General features: G+C 32.9%; 1 protein-coding gene across 1 annotated transcript in view; it reads left to right on the top strand.

The window, feature by feature from the left end:
* The window catches only part of LRP6 (LDL receptor related protein 6), a 137,451-nt gene that overhangs the window by 74,878 nt on the left and 36,401 nt on the right, over nucleotides 1–26,172 (top strand). The window contains exons 6-12 of the mRNA XM_052000098.1: nucleotides 986–1,382; nucleotides 2,647–2,818; nucleotides 17,176–17,392; nucleotides 17,897–18,186; nucleotides 20,756–20,982; nucleotides 24,573–24,757; nucleotides 25,781–26,107. Of these exons, the coding sequence (XP_051856058.1) occupies nucleotides 986–1,382; nucleotides 2,647–2,818; nucleotides 17,176–17,392; nucleotides 17,897–18,186; nucleotides 20,756–20,982; nucleotides 24,573–24,757; nucleotides 25,781–26,107 (1,815 nt within the window). The remainder of the gene's footprint in view (nucleotides 1–985; nucleotides 1,383–2,646; nucleotides 2,819–17,175; nucleotides 17,393–17,896; nucleotides 18,187–20,755; nucleotides 20,983–24,572; nucleotides 24,758–25,780; nucleotides 26,108–26,172) is intronic.

The following is a 26,172-nucleotide window of genomic DNA, read 5'->3' on the forward strand; positions in this document are numbered from 1 at the left end:
GGATCATTAGTTTTTCTTGGGATGAAACAAATGAGCAGAGATTTAAAATGGATGTTTAAAAATTAATAGTACTGTTTTTATAGTGTATGAAAAATCTAACCTTTTCCTAATTGTTATTGTTATTGTTAATATTATTGCATTAATGAAAACTAAGATACCAGTCTTTTCTAAGGTCTAAATATCTTTCTATTGTGTAATGTTAAGATAGATCTAGCTAGAAATTATGGTCACTAGTAACATTTTTCTTACATATTAATAAATCTTACTCATTGATATTCCTGGTTATTCAACATGAATTGACTAATTTGACACAGGTTTATTTTCTTTAAGAAAGCATATAAAATACCACCTATAGTAGTATCTGAATGTACTACTATGCACTAAGGGTATACTCAGTGGATTAGTTATTTCTAATTTTCCCCTCTCTATTTTAATATGTTTAGTGGATTATCTTATTAGTATCCATAGATAGGTAACAAGAATGAGGACAAAAAGAATATGAAAAAGGTTGAGAGGCATTAAGTATGAATTTGTAGTTTCTGAATTATAGGATTCTTCTAATTTATCCAATTTCTCTTTTCGCCAAAATGGGAGATCCTTGGTAGTTTCAAGTGAATATGAAGAAAATGGTTAGAAGACTTGGCTACCATATTTCCAAATCCAGTTTCTCTTATCCTACAATCCAATTTAGTCTTTTCAGCAGTGAAAGCTGCCAACATCAAATGACTATTTCCAAATTTAATGACACCTGTTGATTTGTTATTTTCATTGCATACATTCTCTGTTTTTCTAAGTAGCAGCTCTCAGTAGAACATGCTGTTCCCCTTTGAATCCCTTTCTTAAATTATCCTGACTACCCTTCAACCCCAACTTTTTGTTTTCTTCTGTTTCTGAAAAAGTTGTGATTCTAATAAGATAATTTAAAATTTTCTCTTCAGTATTAGAGGACCAGGGATCAAATTGTTTCTGTGATTTTCTTTTCTAGGAGCAACTGAATTATTGCTTTTAGCCCGAAGGACAGACTTGAGGCGAATTTCCTTAGATACGCCAGACTTTACAGATATTGTTTTACAGCTAGAAGACATCCGCCATGCAATTGCTATAGACTATGATCCTTTGGAAGGATACATCTACTGGACTGATGATGAAGTGAGGGCTATACGTCGCTCTTTCATAGATGGATCTGGCAGTCAGTTTGTGGTGACAGCTCAAATTGCACATCCTGATGGGATTGCAGTGGATTGGGTTGCACGAAATCTTTATTGGACTGACACAGGCACTGACCGCATAGAGGTGACGAGGCTCAATGGAACCATGAGAAAGATTTTGATTTCAGAGGATTTGGAGGAACCCCGAGCTATAGTACTAGATCCAATGGTTGGGTAAGAAGCTATTGTTAGTCAATTTTTCTATCTTGTTACTTATTTTCATTTTTCTCAAAAAATATTTTTGGGACAAAATGGGATGGATTGATAGCAAATAGGCAATTGTGTTTTAATAAATTCTTTATTGGCCATCCATTCTCCATGCTATACTGATTAGAGCAGAATTCTTGGGTTAAAGAGTTTAATTTCCCAGAATATATTGCATACCTTTCCTTCTTAAATTAGTCCATGTTTGCTAGTTTTTAATGTTAGTTTTAAATTTTCCCAAGTTTGTACTATGACCATAAAAAATTGGGAATGAAATTATTTTTTTTCCTCATAGATTTAATTTTCATAGCTTTCTCAGAATACTCAAAGCCATGTTTGAGATATGTTCTATACTTTATTTTTATTATTATTATTTTATTATTTATTGTTATTACTTTATTATTATTATTTTAATATTTAATATATTATTATTATTTATATTTATTATTTTTTCCTTGGTTAATAATTGCAATTTATTTAATGTTGGAAGATGAGATAGTTTCAGAAAAACTATATATCAATATATTGTTTTTGTCTGGAAAGCAATTTCAAAAAATTTGCCTGCTCATAACATTTTTTCCCCATTTGCTATACTTACTGGTAATTATTTGTCTAATCAACATGTTTGTTGAATGTAAGATCTATGCAAGGTAATACTTGTACGTATAGACACGTCCTATAAGTTTTATAGTACAATATAATATGATTCATTCTTACATTAATTCTCAAGAAAGAAACAATGATACATTGTAACATTGGTATTAGATATAAACATCTAAGAAATTAAAACTCCAGATAGTTAGAAGAGAAAAATAGGACTGTAGGAAATTATTATTTTGAAAATTGTTTGTTATCAGAATTCTATGACTGGAATGTTGATTTTGGTAATGTTTATAGAATATGTGCCAGGGAAATTTAGGAAAATACATATTAAACAGTAAGAAACACAAAAATATCTTGACAGTGTGATTCAAGTAAATAATAGAATTTTAGAATTGGAAGGGACTTCAGATATCAGCTATTCATGAATGCTATTTGAATTTAAATTCTTCTGCCAATTCTTTTACTAATTATAATGAGATATATGTTCCTTTAAGAATTTAGTCTGTTTTATAAACTTCTGGTGTTTTTTCCTTGCTGGATCTTTTATCATTGTACTAATGATGTTTTGGAAGAGGATATAAAGACTGAAAGAGTAATTAATTTTGAATCCATGTTCTCTGTATTTCTGTAGGTATATGTATTGGACTGATTGGGGAGAAATCCCTAAAATAGAGCGTGCAGCTTTGGATGGGTCTGACCGAGTAGTTTTGGTAAATACATCTCTTGGTTGGCCAAATGGTTTAGCTCTGGATTATGATGAAGAAAAAATATACTGGGGAGATGCCAAAACAGACAAGATTGAGGTTTGTTTCCAAATTTTTCCACATAAAACCAGTATTTAAAGTAGATAAATACTTAATAATTTACTGAGTGTTCTTCTGATTTTCTAGAGTTGTCTGAAGTAATTGTCATGAAGTTATTTTTAAAAAGACAGAATGCTCAAGATAACAGACATTTATAGTTATCTTGGGTTCAAAAATTCAACTTCACAAATGCAGAATAGGAAATATATTGCTAGAAAAACTTTCCTATGAAAAATATTTAGAGGTTTTAGTAGACTGCATGCATAATAGACTAGACCTGAGTTCCAAAAAAGCTAATGTTGTCAAGGCTATCTTAAATCTTAGAGGGTTCCAGAAGGCCTATAATAATGGAAGTAAACATTCTTTTCTGTCCTCTGCTTTGGTTAGAGCACATTTGGTGTGCTTTGTAGAATTTTGTTTACCATATTTTAACAAAAATAAGTGAGAGTATTTCCAAAGAGTGTTATCAATATAGTAAGAGGGTCATAGGACATAAAAGAGTGGAATTGGAGATATTCAGGAGAAGCAAAAAGTTGAAAAAGATTAAGAGAGTAAGGGGTGACAGAAAAGTTGTTTTCAAATACTCCAGAGGTTGTCTTATAAAAGAGCGACTAGACTTATTATAATTGGGCTCAAAGTATGCCGCTAGGAGAAAGAAACAGGCAGATTTTTGCTTGATAAAAGGGAAGGAGAGGGGAACCTTGCTAACAGAGCCTTTTAAAAATGGAATGGGTCTTCTTTGGAGGAAGTGAATCTCCTGTACTAGAGTACTTTAAGCAGAAGCAGGATGATAGCTTGTTAAGGATGTTATAAAGAGAATTTTCATTCAGATAGGACATGGCATATATGACTTCTGAAATCTCTTCTTGCTCTTAGATATTACAGTTCTTTCTTAGCATGTTATCCTTTTTTTTTCCTTTAACACTGAGATATTTTTCATTTACAAACTCTGGGTTGTCCAGTATCAATTTCAGTAAAAACTATCAACTAGAAGTATATAATGCACATTTAAGACAAGCAGTTGATCTTACATTGACTTGAATTTTTGAAGTAAGTAAGACCTATATTGGAAGAGTTAGCAGTGTCTTTTAAGGAGACCCAAACTAATATAAATATATATTTAAAGAATTTTTTGTAACTTAAAATGAATTCATTAAATCAACTCAGAAGGTAATATTGAAAAACAAATCTGGAAAGAAATAGAATAGTCTCAAGCATTTTTTTCTCACCATTTTCTTTCTTTATAAGCATTTTGGGTCTAGTTGTCTTTATTATTTAATCAGCCCTCTTCTCTTTAAGGAAAACATTGTCCATATATTGATTGTTCTGAGTCTAAATACAACTAATAAAACACTTCTTGGAAACAAATAGAAGCTACTTGGTTTTAAGAAGTTTTGAAAAGAATATTACTGGATGTGATAAATATCAAAAGTTTGGCATCTAGTAAATATTGTATTTCATATTGAAATTCTGAAATTGTGACATTTTCTGATGATGATAGTGTTCTCTGATCTATTAGTCCACAACAACAAGATTTGTTTCCTGAGCATTCAGTTTTTAAAAAAATAATTATTGTTTAAGATTCTTAGTCCATAAATTGTAAAGGCCTATTATACATGTAGGTACCTTTAAAGTTTTCCTAATTTCAGTATATTCATCGATTTATCTACTTCCAAAATTTGTGAGAAAGTTTTTGTTTCCACAACAAATAAACAAAATTACTGTCATGTAAATTGGTGCCAGATTATCTCTTAAAATAATTTTAAGTTTTTCTACCTTTTGACAAGCTACTGATGTTAGTGAACTTTGATGTATCTGAATCTTTACTTTGTGCTATCTACTCTGTGATAGATACACCTAAAAAACAAATCTTAGCATATATTTTGTAGAGTCAGTAAGTTTTATTAAGTTGATGAAGCATCACAGTATTTGTTTGATTGTTGACTATTAATGTAGTTCTGCCACACTATTTTTTATAGAATTACTCTTTTTTTAATATAATTACTCCAAATATACCTTAGTGTTAATTGAATTTATCCACTCATATTTGAAAGCTATCTGTTGATATGGAATCATTTAGATTTAGAAATATCATTTTGCCTATTTTGACTAGATCATAAAACTTGAGAGCTGAAACTAGTAACCATACTGTCCAACTCATACTAGTAATTCCCACTATAATATTCCTGATAAATTGTCATCCATCCTTTCCAGTGAATGGGAAGTCTCCAAGGTTTGAGATGAATTATTCCATTTTGGTCCACTCTAATGATAGAAAATTTTTTCTTTTTTTAAAATTTTTTCTTTTATTTAATAATAACTTTATATCGACAGAATCCATGTCAGAGTAATTTTTTTTACAACATTATGCCTTGCACTCGCTTCTGTTCAGATTTTTCCCCTCCCTCCCTCCACCCCCTCCCCTAGATGGCAAGCAGTCCTATATATGTTAGATATGTTGCAGTATATCCTAGATACAATATATGTTTGCAGAACTGAACAGTTCTCTTGTTGCACAGGGAGAATTGGATTCAGAAGGTAAAAATAACCCGGGAAGAAAAACAAAAATGCAAATAGTTCACATTTGTTTCCCAGTGTTCTTTCTTTGGGTGTAGCTGCTTCTGTCCATCATTTATCAGTTGAAACTCTTTGTCAAAGAAATCCACTTCCATCAGAATACATCCTCATACAATATCATTGTCGAAGTGTATAATGATCTCCTGGTTCTGCTCATTTCACTCAGCATCAGTTCATGTAAGTCTCACCAGTCCTCTCTGTATTCATCCTGCTGGTCATTTCTTACAGAACAATAATATTCCATAACATTCATATACCACAATTTATCCAGCCCTTCTCCAATTGATGAGCATCCATTCAATTTCCAGTTAGAAAAATTTTTTTTTTGATACCTAACCAAAGTTGTTTCTTTGACACTTCTATCAATTACTACTGTTTCTTCCTATTGAGGCCAAAGAGAATAAGAACAAAAATATTTGAAGAAAACTGCCCAGCTTGTGTCATCAGCATTTCATATGAGCATGTCTTCCTTTTCCTTTAACTAAATTATAGATTAAAATGTCAAATAGTACAGGTTATATATAGATCCCCAAGAACACTCCACTGCAGACTTGATATTTCAGGGTGATATTGAATCGTTAATTCTCTGTGGATCTCTCCATTCAGTTTTCAGACTGTCTTATTATTATCATCCAGTCCTCATAATAATAGGTGAGGTCAATAAAACATAACTGATAGTATTATAGTATTTCCTTGTTCAGTAGCTTAGTGGCCCTTTCATAAGAGGCTCATCTGGCCTGACTTGTTCTTTTTGAAGCCACATTGACTCTCTGTAATTACCCATTTCCTTTTCCAGATGTTCATTAACTCTTTAGTGATCTGTTTTTAGCATTTTAACAGAATTAAAGTTAAGCTCCCTGACTTCTGGTTTTTCAGATCATTTTTTTTTTTTTTGGAAATCAGAACATTTGCCTTTTTCTTATCCTGTTACATCTCTACTATTTTCTGAAGGTTTTCAGCTATTTCTAACAACAGTTTAACAGTCACCTCTCCAATTCTTTCAGTACTTTAGGAATAGGTAGTTCATCTGGGCCAGGTGACTTGCATTTGTCAAGTGTAACTAGACACTTTCTTATTAATCTTGGATATTAACTCCCTGTTAACTACTTTTATTTTATTAACTCTAATGCAAAGATTATTCTCTTTAAAACAGAAAATAGAATCAAAAAAAGACTTTGTCTCTATTATCTTTGATCTGTCCATCCCAAGTGATGCTAATCCTCCTCTTTTTCCTAGTGTGGCTCAAAAACAAAACCTTTTTGGTTTTTTCTTAATTTCCCTCCCTAGCTTTGGCTTATTCTGAAATTTATTACTTAGTGCTTCTTTTCATAGTATTGTGTCAGACTCATATACTCATTCTTTATTATTTGTCCTTCCGTCTCTTAAAAATCTAAATCAGTTGATAACTTCCCTCTTAATCCCAATTGCATTTTTGAATTGTAACTCCTTCTTTTCTTGTTCTGTGGAATTATTTGTGCCTTTAGAATTTAAATCTTGTGAGTTCATGTCCTTCCTAGGCTGCCTACCTTAATAGAATTGTGGGTCCATATCATTTCTCTGAATCTAATGAAATGTCAGACTTACCTTGGCTTTCTTCTCTTGTTCTATCACAAACTTTAGGAGGTTGTGGTTACTTTTTCTAACAATGTTTTCGTTATTTTTACTCCAGCATCTAATTCTTTATTAATGAAAATCATATTCAGTGTAAAAAATTCCCTGTTTTCTTGACCTTTTGAAGGTGAAATTATTATTAATTCAATTCAAAAAGTAATTACTTCCCAGCATATGTCAAGGTAATTTAAATTTTCTAATACTACTTTTTTGGGGGTTTGTGCCAGGATTGGGTCTGTTTCTCAGATTCCTATTACTTCTTTCTTTATGGGTGTTTTGTAGCATATTTTAATTAAAAAATGGTTTCTCTTTTGTGTTCTACATTGATTTTTACTAAATGCCTTCCATTATGTTTCCTTTACTTTTGTTTACTGGATTTCCTTACAACTATATCTTAATATACAATCTGATGTTCTTTTCCCTCTCCTTCCCATTTTTTGCCTATCCTATTTCTTTTAAATAGGAGTTACTCATCCAAAGACATATTCCAGTTATATGTTTCATCTCATCAAGCCTCAATGATACTTATGAGGGTTAGGACATTTTAGTCATATTTTTAGCATGATTACAAATTAGTGTTCAGAATGTTTGGACCAGTTCAAAACTTTACCACCAATACATCATTGTATTCAGTTTTTCACAACCCTACCAGTATTGCCTATTTCCATCTTTTGTCATCTTTGCCAATATGTTGGATATGAGATAAAACTTCAGAATTTTTTAATTTTTATTTTAGATTATTCTTTCATAAGATTGTTAATAGCTTGTGTTTCTTTTACATATCTTTTGACTACATATATTGGGGAATGGCTTTTAATTTTATACAGTTGTGAAAGTTCCTTATGTATCTTGAATATCAAACCTTTACTGGAGATATTTTCATCCCTCCACAATGAAATTTCCTTTATTTCCCTTTATTAATTTAAGTGCATTAATTTTCTTCTGGTTCTTTCATGTTATCTAAATCTTGCATTTGTATGTAAACGTTTTGAGTCCATTAGTTTACCTACTGACTGCTTTCTTTAAATCTGTATTTCTATGAATATTGGATATTTCAACTTCTTTCATTCATCCAAGCTGTTTTCTATGCTGTCTAGCTTGGTGATTCTACAAAGGCATTTTTCTCCCTTCTTCCATCTTTTATTAGTTTAAAACACTTTTGGTTAGATTTGCAAGATATTCTGCAAAGGCTAGTAGGTTTTTTCCAGTTTTTATTAGAAGTGCCCCAGTTCTCTCCTGGTCTCTCACTCCTATACTTTAAGGTACAGACATCTCAATCCAATTCTTAGATAACCTCTTCATTACCAGCTGTGAACTTTTCAACTTAGTTTTTCTCCCTTCCTCTTTTCCTTTTTTTTTGAAGTCTCTTGCCCAATCTTCATCTTTGGTTTTAACATTCTTGTCCAAATGTTTATAATCTTTGGCAATGATTTTTAGACTCCCTCTGGTAATATCATTTGTGTCCCCATAATTCACCAGAAGTCAGTAATTCATTTTAATAAGCTATTATGTGTTGGATACATACCCTTCTTTAAGCTGCAGTATTCTATTGTCATCAGGCTGACAGATACTTGAACAAGGAAGTACCAAATACCACTACTTTTTATTTTTTTCCTCCAGACTTGTTGACTAATGCCTTACCTGATAGCTTCTTTAACTCTAATATATCATTCTTTAGAGGATAAGCACCTGCTTTCTTCTTAGAGCATTCAGTTCCCTTCTTTTTAGTGAGAACCTATAATTTATTTTTTAGCTCCAGATGTCCCTTTTCTTCCTTTATGTGCTATTCTGTTACTATCCAGCTTAAGGGTCAAGTTTCAACTGCCATTTGAGATGATTTCCCTTCCTCTTCCCTCTCCTCAATTGAAAACTTAATTCATTATCTTTTAAGGAACATTTTCATTGTCTCTGAGCTATTGAGTGTGAAAAGAAGTGCCTTAAATGTATTCAATTTATTTTCTAAGAAGGATACACCATTTTATACTTAGAACACAGACTGCAGGTCATTTGGTTCTGAAAGAAATATAAATTATCCTCAGTAAAAGTCACTTTTAAAATTTATTCTTTAAATACTGATAAAGGTTTCTCTGCTTTAAAAAAAAAATTGTGGTTTTATAAAGATGCATGTAAGGCATAAGTCTTATCTTAAAACATTTCATTAAAACCATTATCTCCTCTGATCACCTCTTAATAACTTTAAAAAAGAACTATTAATAATTTGACAACCATACCCAACTTTCTTTTCTTAGGCTCAACAACCCTCCAATCATAACCCATTCTTCTTTCTCTCCTTTTACCAATTTACTTTTTTTTTTTTTTTTTTTTTTTAAACCAAGCTGTTTTACCTACCAATGCACTCTTTATTCAAAATTTTGTTCTTTTAACTCTTGCTAGCTACCCTTTTCTTAGATCCTTCTTTAGGTCCTTAATCTTCCTCAATCTCACAGAAGCAAGAAGAAGAATCTCAAGTCAGTAGTAGTCAAAAATAGTTTTATCATTTAGTTGCTCATTCTTTTGGTTCGTTAATAGCTATACTTGATTTAAAACTAAAAATTATAATAAAATATATAATGAGAAAAGTTTGCTTGGTGATAGGTATAATAACTACAATATAAAGGCCACAACATATCCTGCAGCCTTACCAATAAAGGGTACCCTTTGCCTATAAGTTTATAATAATACCTACATGATTTAGAATAATCTGTTAAGTACTATTGAGCTTTTAAGTCTAAACTTGGTAATTGGATTGCTTCTGTAAATTTTTTTTTGGGGGGATAAGCCTTGTCTTCCTATATTTTATTAGTATAAATAAGCCTAATCAGTTTTATCAAGTGATTTTTATAGATCACAATCTGACACTCCTTGAAAGGAGACTTGTATTTCTCTAGTTTTGGATTCTGGGAACAATTAGAAGTGCTGGTGTTGATTATTCTTCAATATTGAGAAGAGTAATCCTCTCCATTTTTCATTGATTCTCAGTTATTACTTGTAACTCTTAGATTTATGGAACATTTTATAATACTTGCCTGATAGTCTGACAATAAGAAATAGCCTCTATTACTTGCATTCCAGTAAAATATATGCTCCTTGAGAGCAGGACTTATTTTTAGCTCTGTGTCCTCAGAGTCTGGCACATAATGAATTATCAATAAATGGAAATCTTCAAATAGATGAGCCTATAAGGTTTGTTCAGACTAGAAATTTTTTAAAATTATTTTTCTATAATATTAAATGGAAATTTTTTTTCAGATGATTTTAAGAATAATTATCATGTGACATGAATATAGAAAGAATGTTTTGAGGGAATCTTCTTTAGGTTTATTTCACAAGTCAATCTTTGTCTTATCTCTAAAACTGATATTATTGAGTAAGTTTTGGCTGCTTACAAAAAAATACTTTTAGTGTGACTATGGTATTTCTAACCTCTTTTCATTATAAAAAGAGCCTTTATAGTTAATTAGATTAAGTTTTAGATAAATTTTTAAATGGTTGTTTTTATTGCTTTTGTTAACAAATGCTTATCTCTTTTTCCTTTTATGTTCAAAGAAGAAAATTTCTCTAATTTGTCTTATAGAAGTTCTGTATATGGAATGTGATTTTTCAATATATATGTACTTCAGCAAAGCTATTACAATAATAAAATGATTAGTTGTATTTAAATAAATTTTAAAGAAACCAATTGGTTAAATTAAATTCACTTAAACATTATTTGTTTGGTTTTCAGATCGGACTTATATTTGGTAGATATGAGAATGTCCCTCTTTATAAATAGTTTAAAATTGTATTTCATTTCTATTTTTTTGAATGAATAAAATATTTATTAATGCTTACTATTTGCAAAGCATGATGCTTAATGCTAGAGATACAAGTGAAAAGTAAGATAGCCCCTGCTTTCAAGGAGTTCACATTCTAATGGTGGAGAAGTTTTGGTTGCTAGGCAGTTGAAGGCCTCATAGTCCTTAGGGTATAATAGCAAAGTAGAGGATAATGTCTTCTTCAATGACATTTCTACTGATAAATTCATTATTTTCTGATGTTCAATTATTTTACAATGCCAGTGACTTGTATAGCAAGAACTTTATTTTATGGGTCTTCAGTAGCTATGATTGCAGCACATGAAGAAGCAGTGGCCAAGCTGCATCTTTATCAAGTTACTCCGTAATGGTATCTGAGGGCACTAGTTTAGAAGAATTGCTGTTTCTAAGGGTCTTATATTCAGTGTGCTAATCTAACCCCATCAAGGTTCCAAAAAAGAGGCTGGTCCAGATGGTAGGGGTGATGTGACTTACTTGGCACATGTTCCCTCTTCTCTCTGAGGTGCCTACTGCTCCAGCTTGATGGGCTCACTTGCCTTGTATATGGGAATTTGTTAGCAATTCTACTTCATAGGAATTGTTTCCCTGCATGGTTTTATGTGAGGACTGGAGTAAAAGCAGGAATTGGTGACCTGGGCCTATTGCTACTCCAAAGGCTTCTGTAGCCTGTTGCTGTTAGTTGATATTTATGATATTTTATTTCTTTTTGTAATTCTTTTGCTCATCTGAATGTCAATCTGCTCAGTTTAGTTTATATCACTTGCTTGTTTGTCAAACTTTCAGCTATTTCTTGCACATTATGGAATTATATAACAGTAAATCTTAGTTTGGTTCTGGTAAACAATGCCTTCTAGAACCTCATGGACAATTCAGTTTTATCGTGTAATCAGAAATTCAAGTAACCAGATGTGATGTCTTTAAGAGCTTTGCTGTGGCTATTACCACAACATATATAGATGTTGACTGGCTTGTTTATCTACATGTTTCCTTTTATAGCTACATGTTAAGTTACATGTTTCCTTTTATAGACTATTCTCACTATGACTTTCAGACTTTGGGAATGTCTGATTACAGCTAACTAAAATACTCTGAAGTAATATGAAAAACTCTGAAATAATTAATAATATATCGGCTCAGCATTTAAAATGTGAAATTAGTCTCTTAGATTACCTTTAACTTTATAATATTGAAAACCCTAGAAGAAGATAATCCTCTTTTCTGTACCTCCTTCTACACATCAGCATGGGGAATATACCAGAGAACTTATTATAGGACCTAGGTAAAGATGGGTTACAATCTGTGCTTTGGTGGAAACATAGATTCATTGGATTATCTAGATTCAGTGTGGCCTAGGCAGCTGTCCTGCCTAGGTGCCTGGGCACCAAGCCCAGGTAAAAACTGTATAGAAACAAGTACCTTTTAACATTTCTATTTAAACAAACCTTGATGAAATCTCAAAGCTTATTTAAGTATTATATTAAAAGTTGGGGGTTAGAATAGTCTATTGCCAAGTATCATTTAGTTCATTAAATCCATTTTACAAAGGAGAAAGTAAGAATAACTGAAATTAAATGACTCGCCTATAGCTTCACAGTTAGTCTGCGGGAGAATTAGGACTTCAGGAATTTGTCTTGTGGTTTAGTATTCTTTCTAGTTTACTACTATAAGTCTGGATTAGAATGAAAAGGAATTCTCTTGTTACAGAGTAGGACTGGGGTCTTAGACGTATTAAACTAAAGCAAATGAACTTAAATACAATACTGGAGCCTGGTTTGTTTTTCATAATACTCCCTACCACTTAGGAGGCTGATGCTAGTAGGTCTTTTGGGCTCTGAAGTTCTGATCTTGCAGTGGGCTAACTATAATGTAACTTCAGTAAGTACAGCACAGTTTTGTAAGCCTCTTGGAGTTACAAGGGGTGTTATGAAGAGGTGAATGTACTCAGCTGAGAAATTAAGCTGGTTAAAACTCTTGTATAGACCACTGAGCCCTTGAGCCTTTAAAAAAACAAACAAAACAATGTTGCTTTCTTTCATAATGCATATGGGTTCTTTCTGGGGATAAGGTAGTATTTTGCAAAGAGAAAGGAGTATCTCAAAACTCATATATACATGTATATCCATGTACATCTGCCATGACTACTATACTTGCCTTTTTTTTTTTTTTTTAAGCTAATGTGGAGGGGTAAAGCAGAATGTCTCAAAGCTCTCTGTTGATCAGTAGTGAGATCAGGCCCATGAGTGACTGCTGTATTTCTCTCCCCCGTCCCCTTCCAAAAGGAAAAATTAAGACTATATTTCCCAAAAACATCTCTGTAAAGTTCTAAAAATGGATTAGAAAAAGAAAAATAAACTGAATCAGCTATACATTTTTGTAGCTCAATGCTACATTAAAAAACTGTCAGAATTCTATGGAAACTGGCAATGAAGATAAATCAGAGTAGGTAGAAGTTGTGCAGAATAGCTTCAGAATATACAAGAAAGGCCTGAGTGGATCCCCATGGCAAGAAAAGGGAGAAAGACTCCCAGGCCAACTGTAGCTAGGGGCTGGTGTGGAATCCTCTAGCTCTAGGAACATAGAGGAGAAGAATAACCATAAAGCCACAGGCCCAAGCCACTGTTACCAGGCAGTAATCACAAGGATTCTGGTCTACTGCTAGAATAGAATTCAAAATTTTCCAGATTCCAAGTCTTGTACTCTATCCACCTTGCCCCCAGCTGTGCAAGTCATTGGGAACCTGTTTGTGGTGAGCTTTAGATGCTAGTGAGGATTTTGTAATTCATTCTAGAGATAATAGGGTGCCACCAAGAATGTTCTAATAAGGAAATGATATGGTCAGATCTGTTAATTTGAAGAATGTCAATTTGGAGGTTTGGGTGGATAAATTGGCAAGGAATTGAATTGAATATTTATTACTACTATATGCTAGGCACTATGCTAAGTGCTGAGGATACAAATAAGGAAAAAAAGACAGTCTTCTTGCAAAGAGCTTATATCTAATGGTTGAAGACAGCACACAAAAAGAAGCTAAAGGTGTTTGTGTGTGGGAGTACGAAAAAGGATATTCCGTGGTGCCAAAATAAAGCAGTGCTGCTGATGGAAAATGGAGGAGTGTGGCTTAGAAGCAGAGAGACCAGTTAAGAAGCTACTGTAATAAATATTTTAGCATAGCATATTAGAGGGCTAGATTAGAAAGACCTGGTTTCAAGTCATTCTATAGGCACTTACTAGTTAGCAGATCTATCCTGGCAGATCACCAAACCTCCTTGAGCTTCAGTTTTTACATCTGTAAAAAAGGATAATACTATCACCTACTTTGTAGGTTTTTCCTGAGGTTTTCTCTTTAATGGATGGATGGGTTCTAAAAGTTGAGGATTCTTGTTATTATTATTATTATTATTATTATTATATAAGAACCTCCAGGTGATGAAACAGCTTTTATCAATAGTGATAGACAGGTGTTCTTTGAGTAAACAGTTAATTGCCTGGGGCAGTGGAAGTTAAGTGACTTTGCTGGATTAAATAAAATAATTTATTGTGCTCAGCATTATATAAAGATCAGCTATTACTCTCTTGCTGAGAGGTGATAAGGATCTCTCATCAACAAAGTTTGACCTTTTGATTAAAGAGAAAGGGACACATAGTTATTTTGGAGAGATGGAATTAACAAAGCTAATTGGAAGTGAAAGTGAGTAAGAGGAGTTTCTGAAGTACTGAACCTGGGGAACTTGAATGGTGGTAGTACCCTCTTTTATTGATACAGATGAATTATGTAATATTTTGTATTTAGAAATATAGAGCAGTATAATATGTAGTAGTATATGAAGAAAGCTCTAAGATAGGATGAAGATAGAATCCTTTGTGAGATCTAAGGAGGAAAACATTATTATTGACTGAAGGCTTTTTAAAGTAGGTGGTTTATACTAGGCTTAAAGGATTGATAGGATTTCATAAGAAGAAAGATGAAAAGCTGAGGTGTTTCAAGCATGAGCCAAGCATAAGGCAGGAAAATATAAAATGACTACAATTTTGTTGGAGTATAGAGTTTATAGAGGGAGTAGTTTAAGACATAGTTGAAAAAATGAGATTGTTACATTTGATAGGAGAATCTTGAATGCTAAGGAGTTTAGTTGTTTACTTGTGGGCACTAGCAAACCATTGAAAAGTTCTGGACACAGAATGTGAGAGAGGGAATATTTTATGCATATACAAAACACTAATTTCTCAACAGTGTGAAGAAGAATTGTAAGGTTTATAAAGAGGCTACTATAGTAATCAAAGTTTATGGTAATTATTGGGCTTGGGAATCAAATTTTGAATTGGAATTTGATACTCCTTACAGATTTAGCAAGTATTTGGATATGGAAAGTCAAGGGAAGATTCAAAGATAACAACAAGGTTTTAAACATTGAAAAGGTATCCTGTGGGTGATGAAATGGTGGTTCCTTTTCTAGAAATAGTGAAGTTAAGAAGATGATAACTTGATTTTTGACATATTTAATTTGAGATTCCAACAAGACATTACTTATTGGGTTTCCAGTCTGTTTTTGGGTCCAAGGCAGACTGTTTGGTCACTTGTTCTAGGTAAGCTTTGATGGGAAGATGGAAAGTCCATTATCCTTATTTAGAGTTTACACAGTGTTTCTCTGACTCTGTAGCAGTGGAGGGGGTTGGAGTGAGGGAGCAGAAAGATAAGGTACTAAGTGATAGAGTGGTTAAGGTGCTGTACCAGTAGACAGGAAGACCTGAGCTCCAGACATTTAGCAATTGTGTGACCCTGGACAAGTCACTTACTTGCTGTGTGCCTCAATTTCTTTAATTTTAAAAGTGGTAATAATAACATTACCTATCTTCCGTGGTTGTGAGGATCAAATAAGACAATATTTGTAAAGCATAATACCTAGCATGTAGGTGGGTGGTGATATGTAGAGATATATATAGACATCTATCTACAAAAATAGATATCTAAATATCTCTTCATACATAGATAGATAAATAGAGATATGCTTATTCTCTTTCCTTTCCCCATCCTCAAGCAGTGATTTATCTAGAATTCTCTAACTGCCACAGAAATCCCTTATTCCAATCAAATCCCTGCTAATTTATAGAGGCCTCAGAAGGTATGATTAGATTTCTTAACCAGTATAAACAAACATTTTGTTCCATCTAGGGAACAAATTTAGACCTTTATACCTATCGATCAATCTGCAAGTATGTATTACTTATTCTATACCAGATATCATGCTTGTCCCTGGGGATAAAAGTTGTAAGAATAAAACAGTCCTTACTCCCATGGAGCTTACGTTCTAATGGGGGAGACATCAAGTACCTGCATATACAGCAGGCAGCTAGATAGCAGAGTGGATAGAGCATCAGCCCTGAAGTCAGGAGGACCTGAGTTCAAATTCAGCCTCAGACATGTAATACATACTAGCTGTGTGACCCTAGGCAAGTTACTTATCCCCAGTTGTTTCTGTCATGCACATACACAGTATAAATATAAAGTGAGTGAATACATGCATATACAAAGTAAATATTAGGTAGTATGGGGGAAGAGAAGGGAGTGTAATAGTTATCAGAAAAGGATTTATTAGAAGATGATACTTAAGATGCATTATAAAAGCAGAGAGGGACATTATGAGGAAGAAGTGCGGGAATTATTTCCAGCCATGTGTAGTGGGCAGTACAGAACCACAGAGAGGGAGATGGAGTATGATGTATGTGGAACAGAGAAAAGGCCAGTTTGGTGAGATTTCAGACTATAGAGTGGAGAGTAATATCCAGTGAGACTGAATAGATAAACTGGGGCCAGATTTTGTAGAACTCTGGAAACTAAACCAAGAAGTTTGTATTTTATCCCAGTAACTGTAAGAAGCCACTAGACTTGATTAAGTTTAGATGAATCCTTTGTTTAAATCTTTATTTGAGGAAAATGGCCATAGAATAGTTAATAAGAGGGTCTAGATAGATTTGTGGCAGGGAAAGCAATTAGTAATTTCAGTAATCTAGTTTACTTATTTTAGGTGTTGTGGGTGATTTGACTTACTCCAGTAATCCCCACTCTTACATTTGGATGAAAGAAAAGAAAAAGAAATGGGTAAAGAACCTGAGGATTTGAGGGTTTGAATTGAGCCCTCTTCAGATGTCTCCCAGTTTAATGAAATAGTTGGTTAGGGAGGAAATGGAGTTAGGGTTGTGAGAAAGGAAATGACCTATATTAGCCTGCTCTGGGAATTTAAAAAAGGGCATCAGGTATAGATTAAAAATAAAATCTGAACTAAGTTATTTTACTTATTGTATTCTTCATGTAATAGGTAAATTTATAACTTTCTCCTTCCCACTGCCATTCCAAAGGTTATGAATGCAGATGGTACTGGAAGAAGAGTATTGGTAGAAGACAAGATTCCTCACATTTTTGGGTTTACCTTGCTTGGGGACTATGTCTATTGGACTGACTGGCAAAGACGTAGTATTGAACGGGTGCATAAACGAAGTGCTGAAAGAGAAATCATCATAGATCAGTTACCTGATCTTATGGGCCTAAAAGCCACAAATGTTCATCGAATCATTGGTGAGTAGATTAGAACTTAACATAATGTTTGGAAATAGAGAAAGAAGGAAAGAGAGATGAGTAATAGGCAGAAATTTACAGAGCAATTTTTTTCAATAGTTGAAATAGGTGATTAGCGAGTTCTGGCACTTTCAAATTTTCCCCAGCGGCAGAATAGGGGGGAAAAACATAAGGAATTTGATTGACCCATTTAAATGGGACTTAATGCTCTGGCAACAACATTTTAATTTTGTTGGTTTTGTTTTAGAGGAATGCCTCCCTACTAAAAACATTCAGTATCATGCAAAAAATTTCACTTCCTTGGAATTTAACCATGGGGGAGAACAAAGAACTTTATAATGAATTTTTATTTCTTTACTGGTCTATGAATACTGCTTGTCTGAGTATGGAAGAGAGTACACATATGGCTTTATTCACCAAATATTTAGCAATCTTAAAATGACTGGCACCAAAAACTGTGTTGCTTCATGTCTGTTTTTTCCTCTTTCCATAATTTATTTTTAGGTTCCAACCCATGTGCTAATGAAAATGGGGGATGTAGTCATCTTTGCCTCTATAGACCTCAAGGACTCCGCTGTGCCTGCCCCATTGGCTTTGAGCTTATCAGTGACATGAAGACTTGCATTGTTCCAGAAGCTTTCCTCTTGTTTTCTCGGCGAGCAGACATAAGGCGCATTTCTTTGGAAACAAACAACAACAATGTGGCAATCCCACTTACTGGTGTGAAAGAAGCTTCTGCTTTAGATTTTGATGTAACAGACAATCGTATTTACTGGACTGATATTTCTCTGAAGGTAAAAGGGGTTAAGGGAACTAAAGCATGGAAATTATAAAGAATGAGAAAAGTATTTTTATGTTTAATTTTAGAGTTAGAAGTTACAGACAATTTGGTTCAATAGTTTTCTATCAACTCTACAACATATTGTCCTATTTTTTTTTTCCTGAGGTATTTGGGATTAAGTGACTTGCCCAGGGTCACACAAGATGTGTTAAGTGTTTCAGGCCAGATTTGAAATCAGGTCTTTCTGACTTCAGGGCTGTGTTCTATTATTTTTGACCAGTTTGATTTATTACTAGTCTCTCTCATGTTTGAGGAAGCTTCTTAGAAGTTGAATGAAGATAATACCTGCTTCTTAGAATGGTGAAGACATGGATAGAAGAAATAATTTAGGGAAGAAATGAAATTCTTTGGCAGGGGACCCTTTAAGGTCTTTATTGGTTTAGGAACATATAGAGATAGGTTGTAAAGCTAGTTGTATTGGCAAAATTTCAATTGTTTAATTACAACTGTGAAAAGGAAAGAAAAGGGGAAAAAATGACATGTTTCTTTCCACAAATTTGGGGAACATCTTCTCTCCTTCAGATTTTTGCTACAGTATTATTGCTCCTGGCCCTTCACACCTCTTTCCCCTTGTATACTGATATCTTTTGTTTTAGTGATTCCAATGTGTCAACCTTAGTTAATACTGTGGAGTTCTGAGATTCTTTACCATAATAGATGTCAGTCTGTCACAACATGTCCTAGAACAAGAGTAAAGAATGAACATGTTATTCTTCTTCATATATATATATATATTTTTCTGTCTTCTCTTTTTACTATTTCCTTTTTTCTTCTTCTTTATTTATCATACTGGCTTGCCAATAGTGCCCAGAGACATTAGGCTATATGGTGCAATGGAAAAAATTGGCCGGATGGGAGTCAGAAATTGTAGATTCAAATTCTAGCTGTGTCACTTAACTATCTGGAACTGTGAGTCTAAACCTCTTTGGTCCCAAATTTCCTCATTTGTAATATGATGACCATTAAGGGCCCTTTGAGCTTTGAGTCTGTGATCTATAATGTAACCTTTTACTGTTGAGATATCTATGGATAGAGATCACCACTGGGTCATAAGAGTGAGATGATCCATGCAGCAGTGTGAGATGTAATTATGGCATTGTAGAAAGAACCACTGAAATGGGGTTTGAGATCCAATTCTTGTACTTAATACATACTTAATACATGGATAACTCACTTAACTCCTTTGGGTTTCACTGTATTTGTCTATAAAATGAGAAGTTAAATAATTTTTAAGGTGACTTTCAATTTTTAAATCTGATTCTAGGTGGGATTTTTATTTCTAAAAGTTGAGGTAAAATATTACTTTGAGCCTTTTGATCTAGAGTTTCCCCCAGTACTCCTATGGTTGCTGTATAATTTACCAGCTTTTCCTTTTTTCTAACTGCTATGAATATTCCTAAGATTCATATTTTTAGTTTTGCTAATTGTATTTCATGTATGCAACGTTGCTCTTTCTTAAGTAAACAGTCCAGCAACTTCATAGATCCTCTACCCTAGCCAAAAGTTTAAGGGCTTAGAGAAAATTCTTTTTTGTTCATAGTTGATATAGTTGATAAGAAATAATCTAATAAACAGTTGGGCTCAGTAAATTATTTCATACATTTTTTAAACCCTTAACCAATTGAAATTATTGGTTTTGCAACATGGAATAGAAGGATTTAAACTAATTTGATAAAGTCATCATTTTACCTTCATTCTCATATGGGAAGGGGTAAAAAGTAGATAGCATCATACAACAGGAGCAGAAAATATGTCAAAAATTTGGAGAAACTTTGCTTCTTTGTGCCTGATGTTTTTGTCTTGTTTCTTGGGGGTTGTATAAATTATATTGTATTCTGAGTAGCTTATTACTGTTTTTATTATGTGATGATAGCTTTCATCATGGTAGGAATTTAAAGCTGCTGTCTATAGGTTGCACCCAAATCAGTTTCAGGTTAAGTGACTTATTAGAGTATCTATGTAACTATTATAATTCGATTATTTAACTGATAGAATTTGAAGCTACATTTGAAAAAGAAGTCTGGGTATAATAGACAAAGTAAGTCTAAGGAAGGTTACTTTGTTTTAAAATATCAAGGACTTGTCAACCTTCTTGATAACATTTCCAAATGTGTTCAGAGAACTGAGTCTACATTGTGGCTAACCACAGATTGTAGCCATGTTTCTCTATTTTGTGACCAAACAATATTTTAAAAATAAAGATCATTTACATCAGATGTGTTAGTATGCATTTTGATTCTTGAAGATGCCAAAGATTTCTTCTTTGATGTGACAGTAAATTCTAAAGGTCACTGTTGTATTTTTAGTATTTATTGGATCTAAATAAGAGTCACATATTTCATAATACAGTAGAGATTATAAAATAATATGAAATATTTTTACTATTTATGAACTGTATTTAGGATTTGGTTTTGCTTAAAAAATATCATCTATTGTAAATCCTAATTATTTTTCAGGATTATGTTTTGTTTGTAAATCTTAGTGTTATTGTTTGTATATCTTATCTATCTCTGTTTCTGTAGACTATCAGCAGAGCATTTATGAATGGCAGTTCACTGGAGCATGTGGTGGAATTTGGCTTGGATTATCCAGAAGGCATGGCTGTAGACTGGCTAGGAAAGAATTTATACTGGGCAGACACTGGAACAAATCGTATTGAAGTATCAAAGTTGGATGGGCAGCATCGACAAGTTCTGGTATGGAAAGACCTGGATAGCCCCAGAGCTCTTGCATTAGACCCAGCTGAAGGGTAAGCTTAATTTTACCTTTATAATTTTCACAGGATTGTTTTCTCATGGGCACAAGAGGATGGCATTGATAAGCTTTGAATACATTATTTGGGAGGGGATAGAGTCAGATAATTAAGGACAGATTCTTGCTATTCTGAGTAATATTTTTTAAAAAAAACTTTTTTAGTATAGCTTTTTATATACAAAGCATATGCATGGATAATTTTTCAATAGTGACTCTTTCAAAAACTTCTGTTTCAACTTTTCCTTTCCTTCCCTCCACCTCTTCCCTTAGATGGCAGCTAGTCCCATACATGTTAAATATGTTAAAGAATATGTTAAATACAATATATGTGTACATATTTCTCTTGTCGCACAAGAAAGATCATATTTAGAAAGAAGATAAAAATAACCTGAGAAGAAAAAACAAAAATGCAAGCAAACAATAACAGAAAGAGTGGAAATGTTGTGTTGTAGTCCATACTTATTTCCCAGTGTTCTTTCTCTGCGTGTAGCTGGTTCTATTCATTACAAATCAATTGGAACTGATTTGGATCCTCTCATTGTTGAATAGAGCCATGTCCATCAGAATTGATCATATAGTATTGTTGTTGAAGTGTATAATGATCTGAGTAATATTTGTTAAGGATGTCATAGCTAATGAAAATCCTTGTGAAAGGCTTTATTTTAAAATCATTAATTTATTTGCCTATGATTTAGAATAGATGATAATGAACTGAATATACCTTCACCTTATGTTAGAAAGGGAAAAGAGGCTATTTAAACAAATTAATAGGGTTAAAAAGTTTAACAGAATGATTATATGCCTAAAATGAGTTATTTTGAATAGTTCGGAGTCTACGTGTAAAAATAAAAAAAAGTTGTAATCATTTCATATCTTATCAGAAAATTAAGACCTTAGATGCCACTTGTACGTCAAAGGAGTAAAACTGCATAGAAAAAAACAAAACATGCTCAATTTCTACACTTTTGAGTAATTCAGACTGCATATATTTTGATTCTTATCAGTGAGATTTTACTGTTTCCACAAAAACAAAGAAACATACATTATGGTAAATTCCATTAACAAAATAGCCTTTGGTTCTATAGACTATAGTAGCAGTTCTCAAAGTAGGGTTCGAGAATCTGTGGGGTCCATGAGATCAAAATTGTTTTCATGATACTAAAAAGTTTAAAATTCTAAAGTGGTAAATATTAAGAGATATAACCCAGATTAAAAAAAAAAAAAGTCCTTAGAAGAGAAAAAAAATTAGGAGTATGAAAGAGTCTCAGACCAAAAAGTATGAGAACTATTGGATTACAGGTTTTGTCCTAGGAATGATTTACTAGAATATGGTTTTCTTTAAAAAAAAAAAATTCATCAGTTGGGGAAACTCAGAATTAAAAATGGAATTCAATTTAATAAAATTCACATGTTTAAATAATAGATAAGTACCATATTTGAGATTAAAATGGACAATTTCATATTACTTAGTCTCCTTCCTGATTAACTGTCTAATCAGGCCATATTCAGAGTCAGCATTCTTGATGATATCATGTAGCATTAAGGTGAAGTTGATATTGCCTTCTAACATTAACTGTCAGACAAATTTAGGATTTATGACCAAGGACATTGGCATGGGTCACTACTAGCAGATATCAGGTTTGTCTCATACACATTTTGAATCCCAAAGGCTGTGCACACAACCATGACTTGAGAAATGCTACCTATGTACAGCCTAAAAACACTGTGGGAGGATCATGTTTTTAGAAATGAAAAGAATCTTAGTGACCATCTAGTCCAGTACTGGAGGTTAAAGTGATTTGCCCAAGGTCTTATGGTAATAGTAAGTATTAATTGTAGGATCTGAATCTACAATCTCTAATTCCAGGAGAACTCTAGCCTAGGGCCAATTTGTAGAGTACTTCTAACTAGTATTGTATTGATTTTACTAAAAGAACATTTTATTAGAGATTAGAATACTTGTATTCTAATTCTGTTAATTATCTATATGACATTCAAATTACTTAATCTCTATTCCTCAGTTTCCTCATCTATGAAATGTCTTACCTACTTGCCTCACAGGGTTATTGTGAGAGTAAAGAAAAATAATGGGGAAAATTTTTTGGAAAAAAAATACTTTTAAAAAAGTTATTCTACAATTAAAAGTATAATTAAAATAGTAAGGCTCCTACTTCTAACCAATTGACATAAGGGAACAGGCACCTGATCTATTCATATGTAAGTAGCAGGTATCCTTAGAATCTAACAGAAATTGACTATAAAACGATGGGACATGTTTTCAGATTCATAAAATATCATACTTGGAGAGGGCCTCAAGAACTCATATAGTATTAAAATGTGCACAAACAAGAATCCCTTCCTACAGTAAACTTGATCATTAATCATTCAGGCCTTTACTTGAACTCTGGTGAGGGAAATTCTACTTTTCCCATTGTACTTTTGCATAGCTCTAATTTTTACAGGTTTTGGTTACGCAGTAAGCATAAATCTGCTTTTTTTGAACTTCATTTCCTTCAACTTTTTCTTTTAGATATTTGAAGAGAGCTGTCATCTCCTCCTTTTGTGTTTTCTCTAGGCTAACAGTCTCCATTTCCTTCAGCTGAGCTTTACAGAACTCAATTTCCACGACCTTTGCTTCACTATTCTATTCTTGTTTCTCAGCATTATTCTAAGAGGATGGTGCTGAGATTAAGAAATAAAATAATTTTTCTATCTTTGGCTCTGCTTTTAAAAAGTACTAATTTCTTACATGCTATTGGACAAGATATCCAGAGTAATATTTGTTAATGTAAATTTGGTGACAGAGACACTTGATAAAGAGAAACCAGACTAAAATCAATTTTCTGATACTAAGATAGTTTTCTTTTACTACTTTTGTAATCTAGAAGTTGAATAATTTATCTAGAATGGGAAAAAAAGATAACACATTTCATTGATGTACCAATGCTGCTCTTAAAGCAACTAATCACTGAATTTTCATTCCATCTTTTCTTAATAACAAAAGTATCAGAATCAGTTCAATTAATAATTTTCTCCTATTAATTCTTTGAGGGGAGTAGAGGGGAAAAATAGGCTTTAGGCAAGGAGATCCTATTGCACATGTTTTTATTAGAAGGACAAGAAAAATAACATTTAGAAATATAAGAAAGATCTGTAGAATATAAAGAAACTAATAAAATGCTTTAATTTTTAAGAATTCTTTAATGACCTTGCAGATTTTCTGATGAATATAGCTAGATTTTAACCACTGCTGCTTTGTTTTCATTAATTTTGCAAATAGAGATTTATTATATACCAAGTGCTATAGTAGGAAATGATTGGTAGGGGTCCAGTTCTGAGGCTTTGGATGCAACAATTACCATTGGAAATGTTATAAGAAGAGCTGGCTTCTATTCAAGCATTTAAGAAAATAATATTTAGTTGAAAATGCTATAAAAATGAAGCATTTATTTATAGCCCTAATTTGCTTTTCCTTTTGTTGTACAATTCAAATTATTAAAGTTTACATAATTACTTATAAGATATTTATTTTTATTTACATGATCAAAAATGAAAAATATACAATGATGGATATTTTATTTTTAGGTTTATGTATTGGACTGAGTGGGGTGGGAAACCCAAGATAGACAGAGCTGCAATGGATGGAAGTGAACGTACTACATTAGTTCCAAATGTAGGACGGGCAAATGGTTTAACTATTGATTATGCTAAAAGAAGACTCTATTGGACAGACTTGGATACCAATTTAATTGAATCTTCAAATATGCTAGGTAAGGTGTAGTTCTGTTCATTCAAATTGAGGCTTTCAAGTGGTGGATTATTTTTGATGTTTTGAGTATAAAGTTAGATTGAGGTGATTTAAATTTTATTTTTAATTCATGAATATCATATGTTTGTGATGTATATAGATTTACTGATACATTTTGAACAACCAAGCTTTGTAGCTATATTCTGATCTCCTTAAACTGGGGTGGGGGGAGGGTCTATACTATCAATTTTTGTTCTAGGTGTTTTCTTTGAATTTTTTTCTTCATCCCTTTTACAGTATTTTTTTTATCTCGATTGTTAAAGAAGAGTACTTAAAAAAAAATTAGGCCATGGGAAGAGTAAATAGGAGAAACCTGAGTATAAAAAGATATACTCTTCCAGAATCATCCTTTGATGATGATCATTATCATGCTAATAATGATAGCAGTGCTTAAATTCTTAATTCAGAATTGCAGTGGACTTTATAAATATCTTATTTTGAAGATGGTATAATGAAACATTGTTTGACTATAGGAAAGCTGAATACATGAATTTTCTTTTCTCTTTCTGTATAAACTGTTTTGAGGTTAACATTTCAAGTTGTGGTCTCTTACATGAAGCCCAACGATAGTCAATTACAGGTAAAATGAAACTAAAAAAATCGAATAGGACTCACTGCATTTTTTCATTATAAAAAAAATTTATTGTACTTAAGATTATTTGAAAAGAGTGAATAAAGGACTGGGACTGAGAAATATTTCTCCTGAGAACCTTTTTGTGACTAATTTATTTTGATAGAAGTTGATCTATATTTATTGTATTAGAAGTTGGCATAAAGTAAAAATATTAATCTGAGATGAATACAGATGAGTTGACTATAGAGATTACACTGTTTCAAGATTGTTTCCAAAATAATTATACTTTGCTTAACTACCTACAAATATAATTTTTCCATATATTACAAAATGTTTTGTACTGCCAGCAAGACATTTCTATTCCCAAATTTCATCCCTCTTTTTACCTCTCTACTGCTTTTCTGAAAACAGGTCTGAACCGTGAAGTTATAGCAGATGACTTGCCTCATCCTTTTGGCTTGACTCAGTACCAAGATTACATTTACTGGACAGATTGGAGCCGACGTAGCATTGAACGTGCCAACAAAACCAGTGGCCAAAACCGAACCATCATACAGGGACATTTGGATTATGTGATGGACATCCTAGTCTTTCACTCCTCTCGGCAGGCAGGATGGAATGAATGTGCTTCCAGCAATGGGCACTGCTCCCATCTCTGTTTGGCTGTGCCAGTTGGTGGTTTTGTTTGTGGATGTCCAGCCCACTACTCATTGAATACTGACAACAGGACTTGTAGTGGTAAGCTGTAATTCTCTATGAACAAGTTAGAATTTGAGGAAAAAGCAGTTTGGGAATCTTATGCC

This window comes from Antechinus flavipes, chromosome 5 (assembly GCF_016432865.1).
Source record: "Antechinus flavipes isolate AdamAnt ecotype Samford, QLD, Australia chromosome 5, AdamAnt_v2, whole genome shotgun sequence".
Taxonomy (NCBI): Eukaryota; Metazoa; Chordata; class Mammalia; order Dasyuromorphia; family Dasyuridae; genus Antechinus; species Antechinus flavipes.